Raw genomic sequence first — 14,907 nt, 5'->3', positions numbered from 1 at the left:
ATCTACACATGAAGAGTATCTAACTTTTCCCATGACACTGAAGGAGCTTAATCTGAGCTCATGTGAGTGCAGACATAAAAAGATTACAGAAGTGACAAAGCGGACAGAGAGAAAGCGACTCACTGCTTCATTCCCAGCCTGCACGTGTGGGCAGAGGAAACAATACAGAGCAGTGTGCTACCTCCCCCCAACCAAAGCCCCTCTAACTGATTCTGATTAACATACGGCCTGTTAACAATAGAGAGAAGCAGTGCAGAGGAAGAAGCACATACGATTAAAGACACATTCACATTTATCTGCATCATGACACCAACCTTGTCCTCAGTCCTCTCCCAGTACGAGTGACGGAAACACTCGCTCCACAATCAAGTCACGTGACCATGCGATTATGGAAAGGGCTGCCATGAATGAACGCAAACAAACACAAAGGGGAGGGCTGTGTGTCCCACAGAGGGGGAATGGAGGGCCATCAGCATAACAAAGTGGGCCAAAAGAATAACAATGACGCTACTGCTAAAGTGGGACAATTAAACTCCAAACCAACCCACATATATATGTGTATATATGCACGGCGTTCCCCTAATTATGCACATGTTAAATACAGAATTAAGAATATTATTTCTGATCCAGACAAAAAGACTGTAAACTCAGCCATTGATTAAACTGTGCAATATAAATGTAAATCTCTCACCAATTTGTACAGTGACACTGTGAACAATATTGAGACTAGTTTGAAACACTGCATTCTGCGTAGAACCCCAAAAAAGTTGGAGCGCTGTGTAAAATGTTAAGAAAATGGAATGCAATGATTTCTAAATCCCCTAAACCCATTTTTTATTCACAATAGGACATACCAGATGTTGTAACTGCCACATCTTAACATTCACCAAAAATATAAGTTCATTTTTAATTTGATGGCAGTAGCATGTCTCAAAAAAGTAGGGAAAGAGTAACAAAAGGCTGGAAAAGTAGGTGGTATGAATGACAAAAAGCTGGAGCATTTTGCAACTAATAAAGTCTCCAGGCCCTCAGGCGGTCCTGCATTAAAAACAGGCATGATTCTGTACTGGAAACCACAGCATGGGCTCAGGAACGCTTCCAGCAATCATTGTCGGTCAATACAGTTGGCCGTTCTATCCCAAAATGAAGTTCAGCGCAAGTTCAAGCAGGAAGACTGTTTCATTTCCATACATCCTTTCATTCATTAGTAATCGCTCACTCATGTGTCTCCCTTTTCTTGCTCTGTTTCCTGCTCTGGTAATCAGCTGGTATGGGGGTCTACTTGCTTTAGCTCTGAGCCAATCCCTGCTAGCCACAACCTCTCTCAATCCAATCATCCTGCGGCTGTCATATTTTAAAATCTGCTCTCTTTCCTCTTCAGTCATATGTGTCAGTGCCACCGCTGCAACCCTCCTCCTCCCCAGCCACCTCCATTACATCTTATCAGTGTCCAGGTTCAACTTCTTTATGCTATCCTACATCCCTTTATCTCCCCCCACAGTGTCTGGGTCAAGCTCCTCAGAAATCTGCTCCTCAGAAGTCTCTTACTCATCTTATCCTACTCCTTTCATCACCACCACCACCAAGGTCTAGACTACATAGAGGGTATCCTATCCTGCTGTCAATCTCAAAACCACTTCAAGTTCATAAAGACATCACGGTTGAGTCTATTCACCAAGACATTTCATATTTTTAAACATTTCCAAACTTGTGAAATAAATAAATTTTAAACTTGTATTAAGTCTCTCCTAATTGAAATGCAGGTTAAAGCTGTATCATGCAAAGAAGAAGCCATATGAGAACACAATCCAAAAACACCATCGTCCGCTCTTGGTCAAAGCTCATTTCAAATGAGCTGAGGCAAATAGGAAAACTGTTCTGTGGTCACACGATCAGAATTTGAGATTCTCTTTTGAAAGCCTGTTAACTGCCCTTTTAAAAGGCGCCACATTTGTGAGGAACATGCATTTTTGGAATCAGCAGCAGAGCTGAGTACATGGGTTGCGTCAATGAATAATTTGCCAAAATCTTCTCTGCCAATACCAAATAGCTTAGTTTGATTTCTGTGGAATCAAACCACAATCACACTGATTGCAGACTATCACAGGTCACAGATTATCTAAGACATCGTCAGAACAGTGAATGTCTTTATTAACTCTAGAACTGAATTTAACATTGAACAGGAATTGAGCAATTCAGGAGCCAAAGAACAGAGGTATACGGACAACACCAGTGACCACACAGTGACGAACCTCACTGCCAGTCACACCAGAGACACCCACCCACACAGCAGGTGAGAGCAGGCTTGAGGGATGAACTGGAATGAGTCAAAGCAACTGAGAAAGGAGAGGAAAAGTTTTTATGAGCAAGATCAGATGTATGGAGTTTGAAGAAAAATGGAGGGTGGAGAGAGGCTGGAGTGTGAGGAGGAGATAAGGAAACTGAAAGAAAAACAGAAGCACTTGGATCTTTTCCTCAATTCAAAAGAGGACCTAAAGGGAGTCAGTTCACATAAAACACTCCAGGAGACACCCTCAGGTGACCCCAAGTTAGAGCAAACTCTGAGAGATGAAACTGAGGTTCTGTAGGAAAGAATGAAGGACAATCAGAAGAAAACCTTCAGCAACATCATCCAAGCAGACAACGGCCACTGTAAATATGTTAAATGTGGAAAAAGAAAAATTCCAGTGTAAACATGTTATCATCATTATTTTATGTCATCAAAGTAAAGCTGGATGGGTAAATGTAGCACCAAAAATATGATTATATAATTATATTTAATGACTATATTAAATTATCAATATGATTATATGATCATATTATTAGATATATTATGATTATATGATCATGTGATACCTTATTTTACGGCGCTGGGTAAAACCTGTTGTTAATACCCCTCCCATTTTGATTTCTGCCGCTGCTGTGTCCAATGACATACTCACACACACTCATTAGCCTGTTCCAAATGTGTGTTCAAGAGTTGCCAGGGAGGACTCTGGCCTCGCCTCCAAGGGTCGTGACTCAGGAGGATCTATCCTATAGAGGATTGTTGGTCTGGTTTGGTTTTGTCTATCCTAAAACCTCCTCACAGAGGCTTTAAAGGAAACAAAGTTTAATGGCTCTTTGCTGCCCCTCTGTGGTAAAAACACAGCAATGCAGATGTAGGGTTTGAATTTTTCCATGCAGATCTTCTGTTCAGAAATAAACAGGTGTAGCTACAAAAAAGAGAATATCATGATTTTTTTTTTCCTGTGGATTAATTCAAGAAGTGAAACTTCCATATAGCCTAGATTCACCATTACAAAGTGAAATATTTCAAGACTATTTTTTTTCATCTATTCTTGATGATTACAGTTTATAGCTCACAAATTAAAAACACACTATCCCAAAGTATTAGAATATCACAAAACATCAGTCCAAAAGGATTTATAATACAGAAATTATGACCTTCTGAAAAGTTATACCCATTTATGCACTCAATAATTGGTTGGAGCTCATTTTGCACAATTTACTGCATCTATGTGACATGGCATGGAGCCAGTAAGTCAGTGGCACTGCTGGGGTGTTATGAAGCCCAGGTTGCTCTGATAGCAGTCTACAGCATGTCTGTATTGTTGAGTCTGGTCTCTCATCTTCCTCTCAACATTTCCCCAAAGATTCTCTATGTGGCTCAGGCCAGACCAGTTGGCTAGTCAATCAAACACAGGAATACCATGGACAGCAAACCAGTTTCTGGTAGTTTTGGCTTCACTTTTGGCAGGTGCCAAGTCCTGCTGGAAAAATGAAATCAGAATCCCCAGAAAGCTTCTCAGCAGATGGAAGCATGAAATGCTCTAAAATCTAGTAGATGACCGATGGCTTAATACTACGACCACACGGTTGTTTTGTGGACTCATCTGTATGTGGTGGCTCTTGATCCACTGACTCCAGCCTCAGTCCACTCCTAGTCAAGTCCCCCTAAGTTCCTGAATCTGCTTTGTTTGACAATCCTCTGAAGGCTGAGCTCATCCCTGTTGCTTTTGCACCTTTTTTTAACCAAACTTTTCTCAAACCTTTACATGAATATGCTTTGATATAGCCTCTGAAAACAGCCTGCCCTTTAAGCAGTTCTGCGGCTTACCCTCCTTGTGACGGGTGTCAGAGACTGTCTCCTGGATAACAGTCAGGTCAGCAGTCTTCTACACTGTTGTGGTTGTGTGTACTGAACCAGAGTGAAAGAATGATAGCACAGCTCATAATTTTAATAAGCTGTAATCATCAAGATTAGAACAAAATAGTGTTGAAATGTTTTTCTTTGTATGAGATGAATCTAAAATGTGTGGACATTTAACTTTCTGAAGTAAATTACAGGAAAAATATGGACTTTCAAACGTTAGGCTATTTTTTGAGATGCACCTGTAGATGACATCATTTTCCTTACGATATTTAAGCTTTGCACAAGAAAAGTTATATTACTTATATGTAAATGAGGAAGGTTGCCAAAACAGAAGTTATGAATTATACGTCTATACATTTTCCTTTTTTCTTCCACAACAGGTTAAATCTGTTTTATTTTCTTAAAAAAATGGCTTAATTGTCCCATAATCTAAGAGTTGTAAAAGCACAAAACAAACAGAAATCCTCTTAACACTGGTGTTTCCAGGATTACAGCACAGTTTATCATTGTTTGACCCCTAAAAGAGACTAAACTACTGTTTTTTGTTTATTTTGAGATTGCTAAAAACTGAACTAATTAAATTTCACAGGTGAACAAATCTTTGCAATCGGCTATAATGGGAGATCAGCTTTAGTATCCCAAGATAACAGGGAAAAACTGAGATCTTGTAGAAATTATTTACTTTTAGAAGAAAAAGTAGGAAGAAAGATGTTTCTGCTTAGGCCTCATAGTAGTTTTTGCTATAATATCAGAGTGCAGTCAAATAAAGGGTAAAAAAAGTGCTGTTGAGAGGAGACGATACATTTGTAAGGGGTTGAAAGCTCACCTTGAGAGGAGAAAGTGAACGTATCCCTCTGGCATATAGCGAGCATGATCCTCTCTCTTTGGTCGGGCATCTGATTGGTCGACTGGCTGCCCGTCAAACTGGTAATGGGCGTGGTCTGACTCGTACTGACCCTGTCCGTCAGCTTGATACTGGGAGCACTGGATTTCAGAAGCATACATGGAGCTTGGGCAGTCTCCGTACTGGTTTTCAGATGTGTATTTGTTTCCTGGATCATCGGAGCTGTACTCAGCATTAACTCCAGGTTCATAATAACCCTCAGCCTGCGTAGATCCGTAGTGTGTAGACGCTGCATCAGTTGTAAACTCAGCGTAGACATCCGTGGCATTTTGTTGGCTGTCAGATTTGGTAACTGCGCAGGCTGAGAGGGCACTCTGGTGTTCAGTTCTTTGGTCAATGTGGTGGTAGTTGTAGCCGTGTTGGGTTTGACCCTGAGTTACATTCTGACTTCCTGTCCACTGGTATGCAGCATTCTCATTGGTTGGCTCAGAGGAAGGTTGTGATGTCCCACCTTGGTGTCTTCTTTTAGGAGAAAAATGGGACAAGTAATAAATAAAGGGTGAAAGAGAATTAGGAAGACTTGTAAAAACATGTGAAAGTGAAACTTTCATTTATATCTGAGTGACAGTATTAGTGGTAATACTTGACCAGTAAATCAGATCTACTTTCAATAAGACTGCACTCAGTAACGTGTCACGCAAAATTTTCACAAGGGATGTGAACAATTAGCAGAATAAAAAAAGGTCCATAGTTCAACAATGCCAATCAAGACGGGACAAGACTTCAGACACTAGCTCTGCAAATAAAAATGACGGAGGAAACCCTTGTTTGTTCTCAGAGGCTTACATCTCACAAAAGACAGTTTTTTGGTTTAAATTTTGATGATTACAGATAGAATCACAAACAAATAAAAAAATACACTACCTCAAATTATTAGACTATCACAAAACATCAGTCCAGAAAATAATTTAAAACACAGAAATGTTGCTCCTCTGGAAAATCTTGCTCATTTATGCACTCAGTAATTTGTTGGAGCTCCTTTTGCACAAATCTTTCATAGCAGCCTACAGCTCGTCTGTATTGTTGAGTCTGGTGTTTCTCATCTTCCTCTGGACATTACACCAAAGATTCTTTATGGGGTTCAGGTCGGACCAGTTTGCTGGCGAATCAAACACAGTAATATCATGGTCAGCAAACCAGTTTCTTGTAGTATTGGCTTCACTGTAGGCAGGTGCTAACCTGACATGCCAGATGGATTTGTTTCACACATCCATGTGGAAAATCTTCAATACTAAGCGTTTGTTCTTTGTTCTTTTAACAAAGAAATGTAGTCAAGTTCTGATAAAACTGGCGCTTCAGAAGAATTCATGCTAAGCTCTTCCGCCATAATTGCACTGGGCTCTTGTCGCTGCTTGCTTATGTCACAACTCTGCTGCACCTGAAAGTACTGCCCCTCGTCGCTGATTCGTCCTGTCACATTCTAACCAGGCCCAAATGGCTCAGACAGGAGCTTTGCAAGATGGACTCGCCAGTGAGAAACAAGGAAACAGATGTATCCATCTGCTTTGCAAGGTTAAGCAGGTGCCAAGTCCTGCTGGAAAAGGAAATCAGAATCTCTACAAAGCTTATCAGCAGATGGAAACATGCTCTAAAATCTTCTAGCAGATGGCTGACAGCTTTGACTCTGGACTTCATAAAGCACAGTGGACCAACAGCAGCAGATGACATGGTACTTCAAACCATCACTGATGGTGAAACTGAAAACACAGGACTTCAAGCACTTTGGATTCTGTGCCTCTCAGCTCTGAGTCCAGACTCTTGGACTTTGAGTTCCAAATGAAATTCAAAATTTACTACCACCTAAAAAACAGGACTTTGGACCACTGAGCAACATTACAGTTCCATCTGTGTGTGGTGGCTTTGGATCCACTGACTAAAGCCTCGGCCCCCTCTTATTGAAGTTCCCCTTAGTTTTTGATTATGCTTTGTGCGACAATGCTCTGAAGGCTGAGCTCATTCCTGTTGCTTGTGCACCTTTTCCCTTCCAGCCAAGTATCCATGAATATGCTTTGATACAGCCTCTGAGAACAGCCAGCCCTTTCAGCAGTGACCTTCTGTGGCTTTACCTCCTTGTGGGGGGTGTCAATGATTGTCTTCCAGAGATTTGTCAAGTCAGCAGTCTTCCCTTTGATAGTGGTTGTGTGAACTGAACCAGAATGAGAGAATAAAGACTCAAGAAAGCTTCGAAAATTGGAATTTTTCAGAATATTCTGATATTTTAAGTTAGATTTTTTATTTCTGTGAGTTGTAAGCCTTAATCATAAAGACTAAAACAAAGTCTTCAAATATTTCACTTTGTATGAGGTGAATCTAGAATATACAGTATAAAAGTGTAGCTCTTTGAAGTGAGTCACAGGAAAAAAATTAACTTTTACATGATGTTCTAAATATCTGAGATTCATCTGTAGTAGGTGTCGCCATAAGTGTGCAAATGTGGAATGAATGGGTGCAAAGTAAAAAGCAATGTGAGTAGTCAGACCACTAGAAAAGCATAGTATGATCTTAATTCTGTTCAAGTGAAGTCTTTGAATTTAAAAAGGTAAAACAAATCTGATCCAATCTCATTACTACGCCCTCATGGACAAGTGCGTACAAATACAATTGGTGAGTTAAACTGACTGTTAAAAGACATTTTTGTTCCACTAGATTTTGCTTTACAAGACCATTTCAGAAGCACCCAGTAATACTGGTTTACTAGCGTGGACTCACACAGGCCTGCATACACTCACACCCACACCTTGTAAGAGCGCTAGGGGAGCTGTTTCCATTAGCTGTGGAGGGGCTCCAGCTGTAATGAGGCAGGTAATGCATATTTAATGAGGCGTAAACAGATTTCTAAACACAGTCACACACACATACACAGATCAAAGCTGCCAAACATATGAAACACACCCACAAAATTATACACAGAAAACACAAATATGGACACACATAATCTGTTTCTGTCACACCACTAGTGTTTAATCTCAAATAATCTTAGTCCCAGTCTGTCAGATACTCATAGAGTACACATAAACACACTGACACACAAACACTGATCAGACTTGATTCCTCATGAGGGTCTTTTTGTATTTTGACAGTCTGTTCGATGCTAATAATCCTCTGATGTACAGATTCTATTGAGAGGGCAGTGTAGAGACAAAACCCAGAGAACTAAGGGTTGAGGGGAGGTGCTGTTGGTCTTGTGTTGGTGTGTGCACACATGCGTGTTTATTCACAGCCGTTAAACAGCAACAAAAGTTTTAAATGAGCTGTATCTACCCTTGAATTTCAAAAGATGCCTTTGAAACATCATGGACAATGCTGGGAGGGAGAGAGGTACAACACATTCATTCCCACTTCCTCGTGTCCCCATCAGCCACAACAACATTCAGTCCCTGCTGCTTTTAAGATGTGATTATCAGCCCTAATGTCAGTCATTCAAGGTAGGTTTACCCTGAGCTACCTGCGTAGGAAACAATGACAATATGGATATATATTCATATGTTACCCTCTTCTTTGTAAGAGAAACATGGTTTCTTCACAATCTCTGGTCACGTCACTACATTACCCACAATTCTTGAGTAACAAGCAAAGAGTGACGTGAACAGTTGAGGAAGAAGTAGGCCGTAACTGCTACGACAGATAGCATGACATACTTCCAGATCTACCTGTAGAAATGTTGTAAAATCATTCGGTTGCAGAATATTTCAACCTGTAGAAGGCAGTCACAATACAAAATGAAGAATTTAAATACTTTCTGCTAAATTGTGAAAATTTGGAACCTAAATGATCAACACTAAATCTAAATTCTCATATGTATGTTTTCATCTGGACAAAGTTGTCTGAGGGTTTAGTTACTCTAAGGAGCTTGAAAATAGTCTCAAATCTGTTGTGAACAAAAGCTAGAATGCTTAAAGTGACTTCTACATTTTTCAAGATAGTCTGGCTGCAGACTGCTTCGCTCAGACGCCTGCTCTACAGAACACTGTGTTAAGACATCACCACTGTCAGGATTAACCTTGCAAAGCAGATGGATTTGCTCGTTTCTGTGTTTCTCACTGGCAAATCCATCTTGCAAAGCTCCCATTTGAATAGACGGGGCCCTGTCAGAATGTGACATGACCAATCAGGAGTAAGAGGCAGCACTTTCAGGCACAGCAGCATTGTGACGTAAGCAAGCAAAGAGAAGAGATTAGCGTCAGTTTTATCAGAACTTGACGACATGTCTTTGTTAAAAGAAGAACAAAGAACAGCATTGGGTCCTTTTATCCTCAAAAACAACAAAAGCCGTGTACTGACATGTCTACAGTCACCATGGTTCGTGTTGTGCAGTTTCCTATGGAGTTTACTGCTCGGTAGTGGTTACAACATCACTGGTTTTGTTGCTCTGATTGGCCTATAAAGATGTGACAGACAGAACATTCATCCAATCGCTCTCCAAGTTTTTTCTTCAAAGGCTCTGCCCTTTTCTAAACACTGTCTCTGGGAGGTTATCCACATGGATGTGTGAAACAAATCCATCTGGCTTGTCAGGTTATGTCAGGATGGCAATACATGCAGAAACTTTCTATATAAAATTGGTTTAAACTTCCAGTTAGGGGTTAGAGAAAAGGTTAGGGTGAGGATTAGGACACCTAAGTTAAAGGTTAAAAACACAACCTGCAGTTTTTTCTCTGTATTATCTTACTGACAGACAAGTACAGCTTTTTCTTACCTATAGCTTTCTTGGCATGAAAATCCACCATAAAGAAGATGGAAGCATTTAAATAAAAATACACAGAAAACCAAGAGACACAGACCAATATCTATTATGGATATCAGCTATGGCATTGGTACCCAATCTGGGGTCCGGGACCCCCAGGGGGGACGCCAAAGATCTTAGCGTGATTTGGCTGCTCTGAGGCTGCCAAAATTAGATTTGCAAATATTGACTAAAACCATGAAAAAGCAGCTATTAAGTAATTTATACAAAGGTCTTTTGGTAAGAAAAGCATGCATTGGCCTTTTTTTAGGATTTTATCAGTGTGTCACTTTTTCTTCTCTCTTGGGTCCTAAAGGGGGGGGGCTCCGCTTTTCTTAGGTACATGTAGGGGGGGCGCCAAGGAAAAAATGGTTGGGAAACACTGAGCTATGGGTTGCATCAGCTGTTGGTTCAAGCGTAGCCTAGTTTGAACTTAAGTTCTTACTTAAGTTTACGCTCTACTGACATTTAAGGTGATACACCAGCTGAGATAGTTTCAACATTGACTTCAGTTGTAACTTTAATATTACACCTACCTCCTACTAGGTGTAAAGTCCTTTGTAAAATATTGCTGTCATTATGATAGTTTTGAGAGGTGGGAAACTTGGAGGATGACGAGGAGCAGAAGATTTTACTGGCTGTTTTTGTCAGCAGTGTATTCTCTATGATGGACAACACTATTGTCTCCCATTAGAGAAGATATTTTCCCCAGACCACCGTTAAATCGTGTCTTGTGCAACTAGCAATTTCACCAGTCGGTGTCCATGGTAAGGATTAACTCTCAGAAGTTAGCATGTTATTTTTAACTGTTAGCATGTTCAGAGACATGAAAACCCAGCTAACGCTATCGACACTTAAGCAGGAAACAGGAAATATCTTGTAACAGCAAATTATGTCACTTCGGTCTTGACAGAAGTGCCGTTTCACAGCAGTAGTCTGCAATAGGGGCGTCTGAGAGCTGTGGTCTGCAGTCCTCCCCTTTCATATTACTAGAAGTGTACATATCCAAAAATATCCAATGATCATTTGCTGCACAAGAATTAGGGATGGATAAAGAAGGTAGTATGTCTGGTACCTACTGGGCCCAATCACAACCCATATCTTAGGGCTTCATTTTGCTACCACTCATGACAAATGTCAGGGCCACAGATAAGTATTTCCTAACCTTAATAAGAGAATTCAAAATGGGGACGTAAGAATGATAACCAAACAAAAACAAAGCTCAAGAAAAATGCAAACCTGAGGCAGGTCTCTTACCTTAAATCAGTTAAGTAGCTATCTTGAGAGGCTTCAAGGTCTCCAATCTGTCTTTTGTCAACAGTTCTTAAAGGTTGTTGATTGTGGTAATCCATCTTATTCGCTTCAAATGTTTGAAAACTGTCATTTCGAAATGAAGAACCTCCAATCAGCTCCTCAGTGAAGCTTAGCAGGTCAGACGATCCTGCCTGTTGTCCTTCAGTTTCCTCTTCCTGCTCTTCCTCATCATTCTCCTCTTCCATTAAATCTCCAGAAAATGGCAAACCAAGCCCTCTTTCATTTGTAACACCTGATTCGCTCAGTGGGGTACCAGCAAAAGAGCTGGTGTGGGACACAGAGCTGTTGGTCAGTGGAGGGGATTGTGGTTCAGATGAGGTTTGAGGTGTGTCCTGCCTCCCTATCTGACCCCTCCAGGATTGAAAGTCGCCCAAAGAAGTCGGACATGTTGGCGGTGCAGAGGGTGACTGCCCACCCTCATCCGAATCTTCCATTGAGATCTGCGAATGGACATAAACTTCCTCTCTGGTTTTAAGGAAATGGTCTGATGGATATCTTAATGATGGAGACACACTTCTAGTCACAATGCTTGACTTATCATCATAGTTTCCTTGGTCTACTTGTGTTTGACTGTATCCTGTTGACTGATAAATTTCAGTGTTACTTTTTGAATGGCTTTGGCCAATCATTTCTTGTTGCTCAGAGTCATTCTTAAGACTTTCTTGGTAATGAGTGGATAAGGCAGGTTTATCCGTCTCTGTATATGCACTGAGCTCACTTTCAATGCTTTGTTTTTGGCTACTTTGGTCCCTGTTCTCCTGATTCTCTATATGTGAAGCTTGCACTTGGCTTTTCAGTACTGTTGCAGCATAAGAAAGCATGCTAAATGTCTCCATGGTCTTTCGTGTTCCTTTTGAATGCCTGGCAGTCTGCCTGGGCCTATCATCCCACTCCCTCTCAGCTTCTTTAACAGTACCAGACACAATGATGTAGTCCATTTCCAGGCATGACGATGAATCCCCATCGGAATTGGACCTGAGTTCGTCACTACTACCTGGGTGAAGGTTGTCAGGGCTAAATTTCAGTGTGTCTTTCTCCCCTCCAGAGCTGGAACTCAGAGACATGGATTCCATTGGTTTACCTTCACTAGTACCCGTGATCTCATTGTAAGGACCAACTTGGCTTTCAGAAAAAGGCAGTTTATATGACTCCGAGGCTTCATGTTTCTTGGCAATAAGATTTCCCCAATCAAGAAGGCTTGGGGAATGTGATTGTTCAGGTTGGATTTGAGTCTCATCAGCTTTGACTGAAGCTGCCTGAGTTACTGTTGAGCAGTCCACCAGAAGAAACGGGGAGTGATCACCGGGTTGCTCTTTCCAATCAGCTTTCTCTAATCTCTCATACCTATTTGGATCACAACCTTCCCCATCCTTAATCGTTTGATCCAACTTACTAGTTCCCTCAAATAGGAACACCTGACTGGATGTCTCCTCTTTGGCTGATATTACTGCCCTGCCCTCAGTCATTCCAAGAGGATCACACTTCTGGTATTGCCTCTCATCCTTCTGAACAAACTGTGGCACTGCTACAAAAGGGCTGGACTGTCCTTCTAGCTGTATCATGTCTGCCTCGAGACTTGCACAGGTCTCAGGGGAGGATGAAAGGCTCCAAGTGCCAGCTCCCACATTGTCATACTCAGACGTTGAAGTTGTCATGCTGGGAACAGGTAAGTCCCAAACATCTGCTCCTTGGTATGAGGAGGTCCCATCTTCTGAATGTTTAGATAGCAACTCCTGTGTAGTCCCAGTGTCTCTATCAAGCATTTCTTCTTCCTGTGAACCATCTTCTGCCACCTCAATGATAATTTTCACATTGTGTTCATTTACTCTAGGGCCAACATCTTCAGGAGTTTTCACTTCTTCACTGGTACCTCTCCCCTCATCTTTTGCTTTATCTTCGTCTACTTTTTTACTTAGATGCGTCTCAGGAGAGTCCAGTGATCCTGTGTGGCTAAGATCCTTTCCATTATCAGGTCCTTCTGGGCTTGTTATTGTGGAAGAGCTATCCTCCCTTATGGTGGTGTTCCACATTGCCATCCCCCCATCAGAGTAACCAACTGGACTTTCTACTGATGCACCAGCTCCAAGATTGGGGTTCAACCCACCAAAAGACCCAGAGTTTTCAGACAAGTTGTCTGGGGTTGTGAGAGGTGAAAGACTGTCGTCCCGAATTGTCATATTCCACATATCAAGGGATTCAGGGTAAGATGCAGTGGTTCCACTATCTGATTTAAGAAGTCCCTTCTGAGCGGAGTATGTCCAGAAGTCAAGAAGTTCCATTTTCCGGTCTCCTTTGTTCCCTTGTACCCCCTCGTCCTCTTCTTTAGATGTGTCTGGTGTTAGAGTGTTTAAAATTGCTTTTTTTCTTGCCAATGAGGATGTCTGTTCCCTTACAGCAGAGGTACCAACTCTGCATTTTCCAGATGCCTCCTCCTCTGGTGGAGTCAATTGCAGATAAGCCAAAGTGACAGGATTCCATTGATCCTTAAGTACAGACTCTGGATTCCAGCTGTCGTATGATTCAGTCTGCTCAGTGATCAGACTAAGCTGGGGTTCAAGGCTCCTTCCTTTTTGATTGGCATTCTCAGACAGAGAGATCTCCTCTTTGCTTTCTCGTTCAGTTGTATCCTCTAGAATATTCTCTGGGCTCTCACGCTCCTTTGCTCTATTCCAGGCATTACTATCACTGGATGACAATGCTCCATGTGTGTCAAAGCTAAGTTCATCCCAGGTCTCTGACAATGATGATGACACACTATCTTTCTGCTGCAGGCCATTGATCCTCTCAACTACATCTTCTGGAAAAAACCTGACTCCACAGCTGCTGGGTGGGCGGCTACCTACAACGCTGTTGACTGGGGTCGGAGGAACCACAGTGTCAATCCCGCATATTTGACCATGTTGGTCAATTGAAGAATTTCTACTTTCAAGACGGCCAAATGAATTAGGAGCAGAAAAATCCAGCAAGCTTAGCTCATCAAGCTCTGACAAGCTGTCGCTCCCTGCTCTTCTTTCTGTTTCATCCCCTTTAGCTCCAGAATTTGGCAACTCCCCTCCTGCTGCCATAGGATTGTCACTGTTATTCATTGGGTCGAAACTGAACAGGTCACAGTTGTCACTCTTATTTCTGCTAGAGCGGTTCTTCCTCCTCTCAGGTGGAACAGGAGGGGAGAGGGACAACAAACCCAGAGGGGATGGGTTTCTCATGAAGAGTCCTCCTGGCCCTGCTGCTGCCGTTACCTCACCAATGGGGCTGTCATCACTGAGGAAAACTGAGCTCTCTTTGGAGGAACGGCTGCTTCGGATAGTGGTCATACCGCTGTCAGGGCTCACGAGTTCTCCAACAGCACTGCCTCCTGCAGCTCCAGTCTCTTCTTCCCCCTCTGCGATCACCCTAAATACAGAGACAATATTGCAGGTTCAATAAATTGAGCCAAAGTTTACAGCTAAAAGGCAAATCTCTAATGACTATCACCCAGTATGCTTGCATGCAGTTTGAAAAAGGGGATCTACTGTTTGTCCAAATAAAACCAGACTTTAATATGTAAGCATGTTAGTCCAACTGAAAATGTACTATGGATTTCCAGAGATAGATAGTGCAGCTGGAGGGGATAGTCTTTGCAAGTGTACACTTCAATCTGACCTAGGACCTCTAACCATGCTCTGCAGTTTTCATAACAGGCTTTGACCTGGAAATCTAACAGCATTCACTCCCCTCCTAAAGTATTAGAACAGTGAAGCCAATTCCTTTATTTTTGCTGTCAAAAGTTGAATATAAGACCAGAGATCAACATTCTTTTTTTTTATTACC

At 41.7% G+C, this 14,907-nt stretch overlaps 1 protein-coding gene across 1 annotated transcript in view; it reads right to left on the bottom strand.

Moving 5' to 3' along the window:
* The window catches only part of LOC121509773 (protein prune homolog 2-like), a 99,479-nt gene that overhangs the window by 20,324 nt on the left and 64,248 nt on the right, over positions 1–14,907 (bottom strand). The window contains exons 10-11 of the mRNA XM_041787433.1: positions 11,041–14,490; positions 4,983–5,522 (exon numbers count right to left, since the gene is read on the bottom strand). Coding sequence (XP_041643367.1) covers positions 4,983–5,522; positions 11,041–14,490 — 3,990 coding nt within the window. The remainder of the gene's footprint in view (positions 1–4,982; positions 5,523–11,040; positions 14,491–14,907) is intronic.

Source organism: Cheilinus undulatus, linkage group 5 (genome assembly GCF_018320785.1).
Source record: "Cheilinus undulatus linkage group 5, ASM1832078v1, whole genome shotgun sequence".
Taxonomy (NCBI): domain Eukaryota; kingdom Metazoa; phylum Chordata; class Actinopteri; order Labriformes; family Labridae; genus Cheilinus; species Cheilinus undulatus.
Note: the sequence above shows the minus strand (reverse complement) of the source record. Positions and strands in the feature narration are given on the sequence as shown.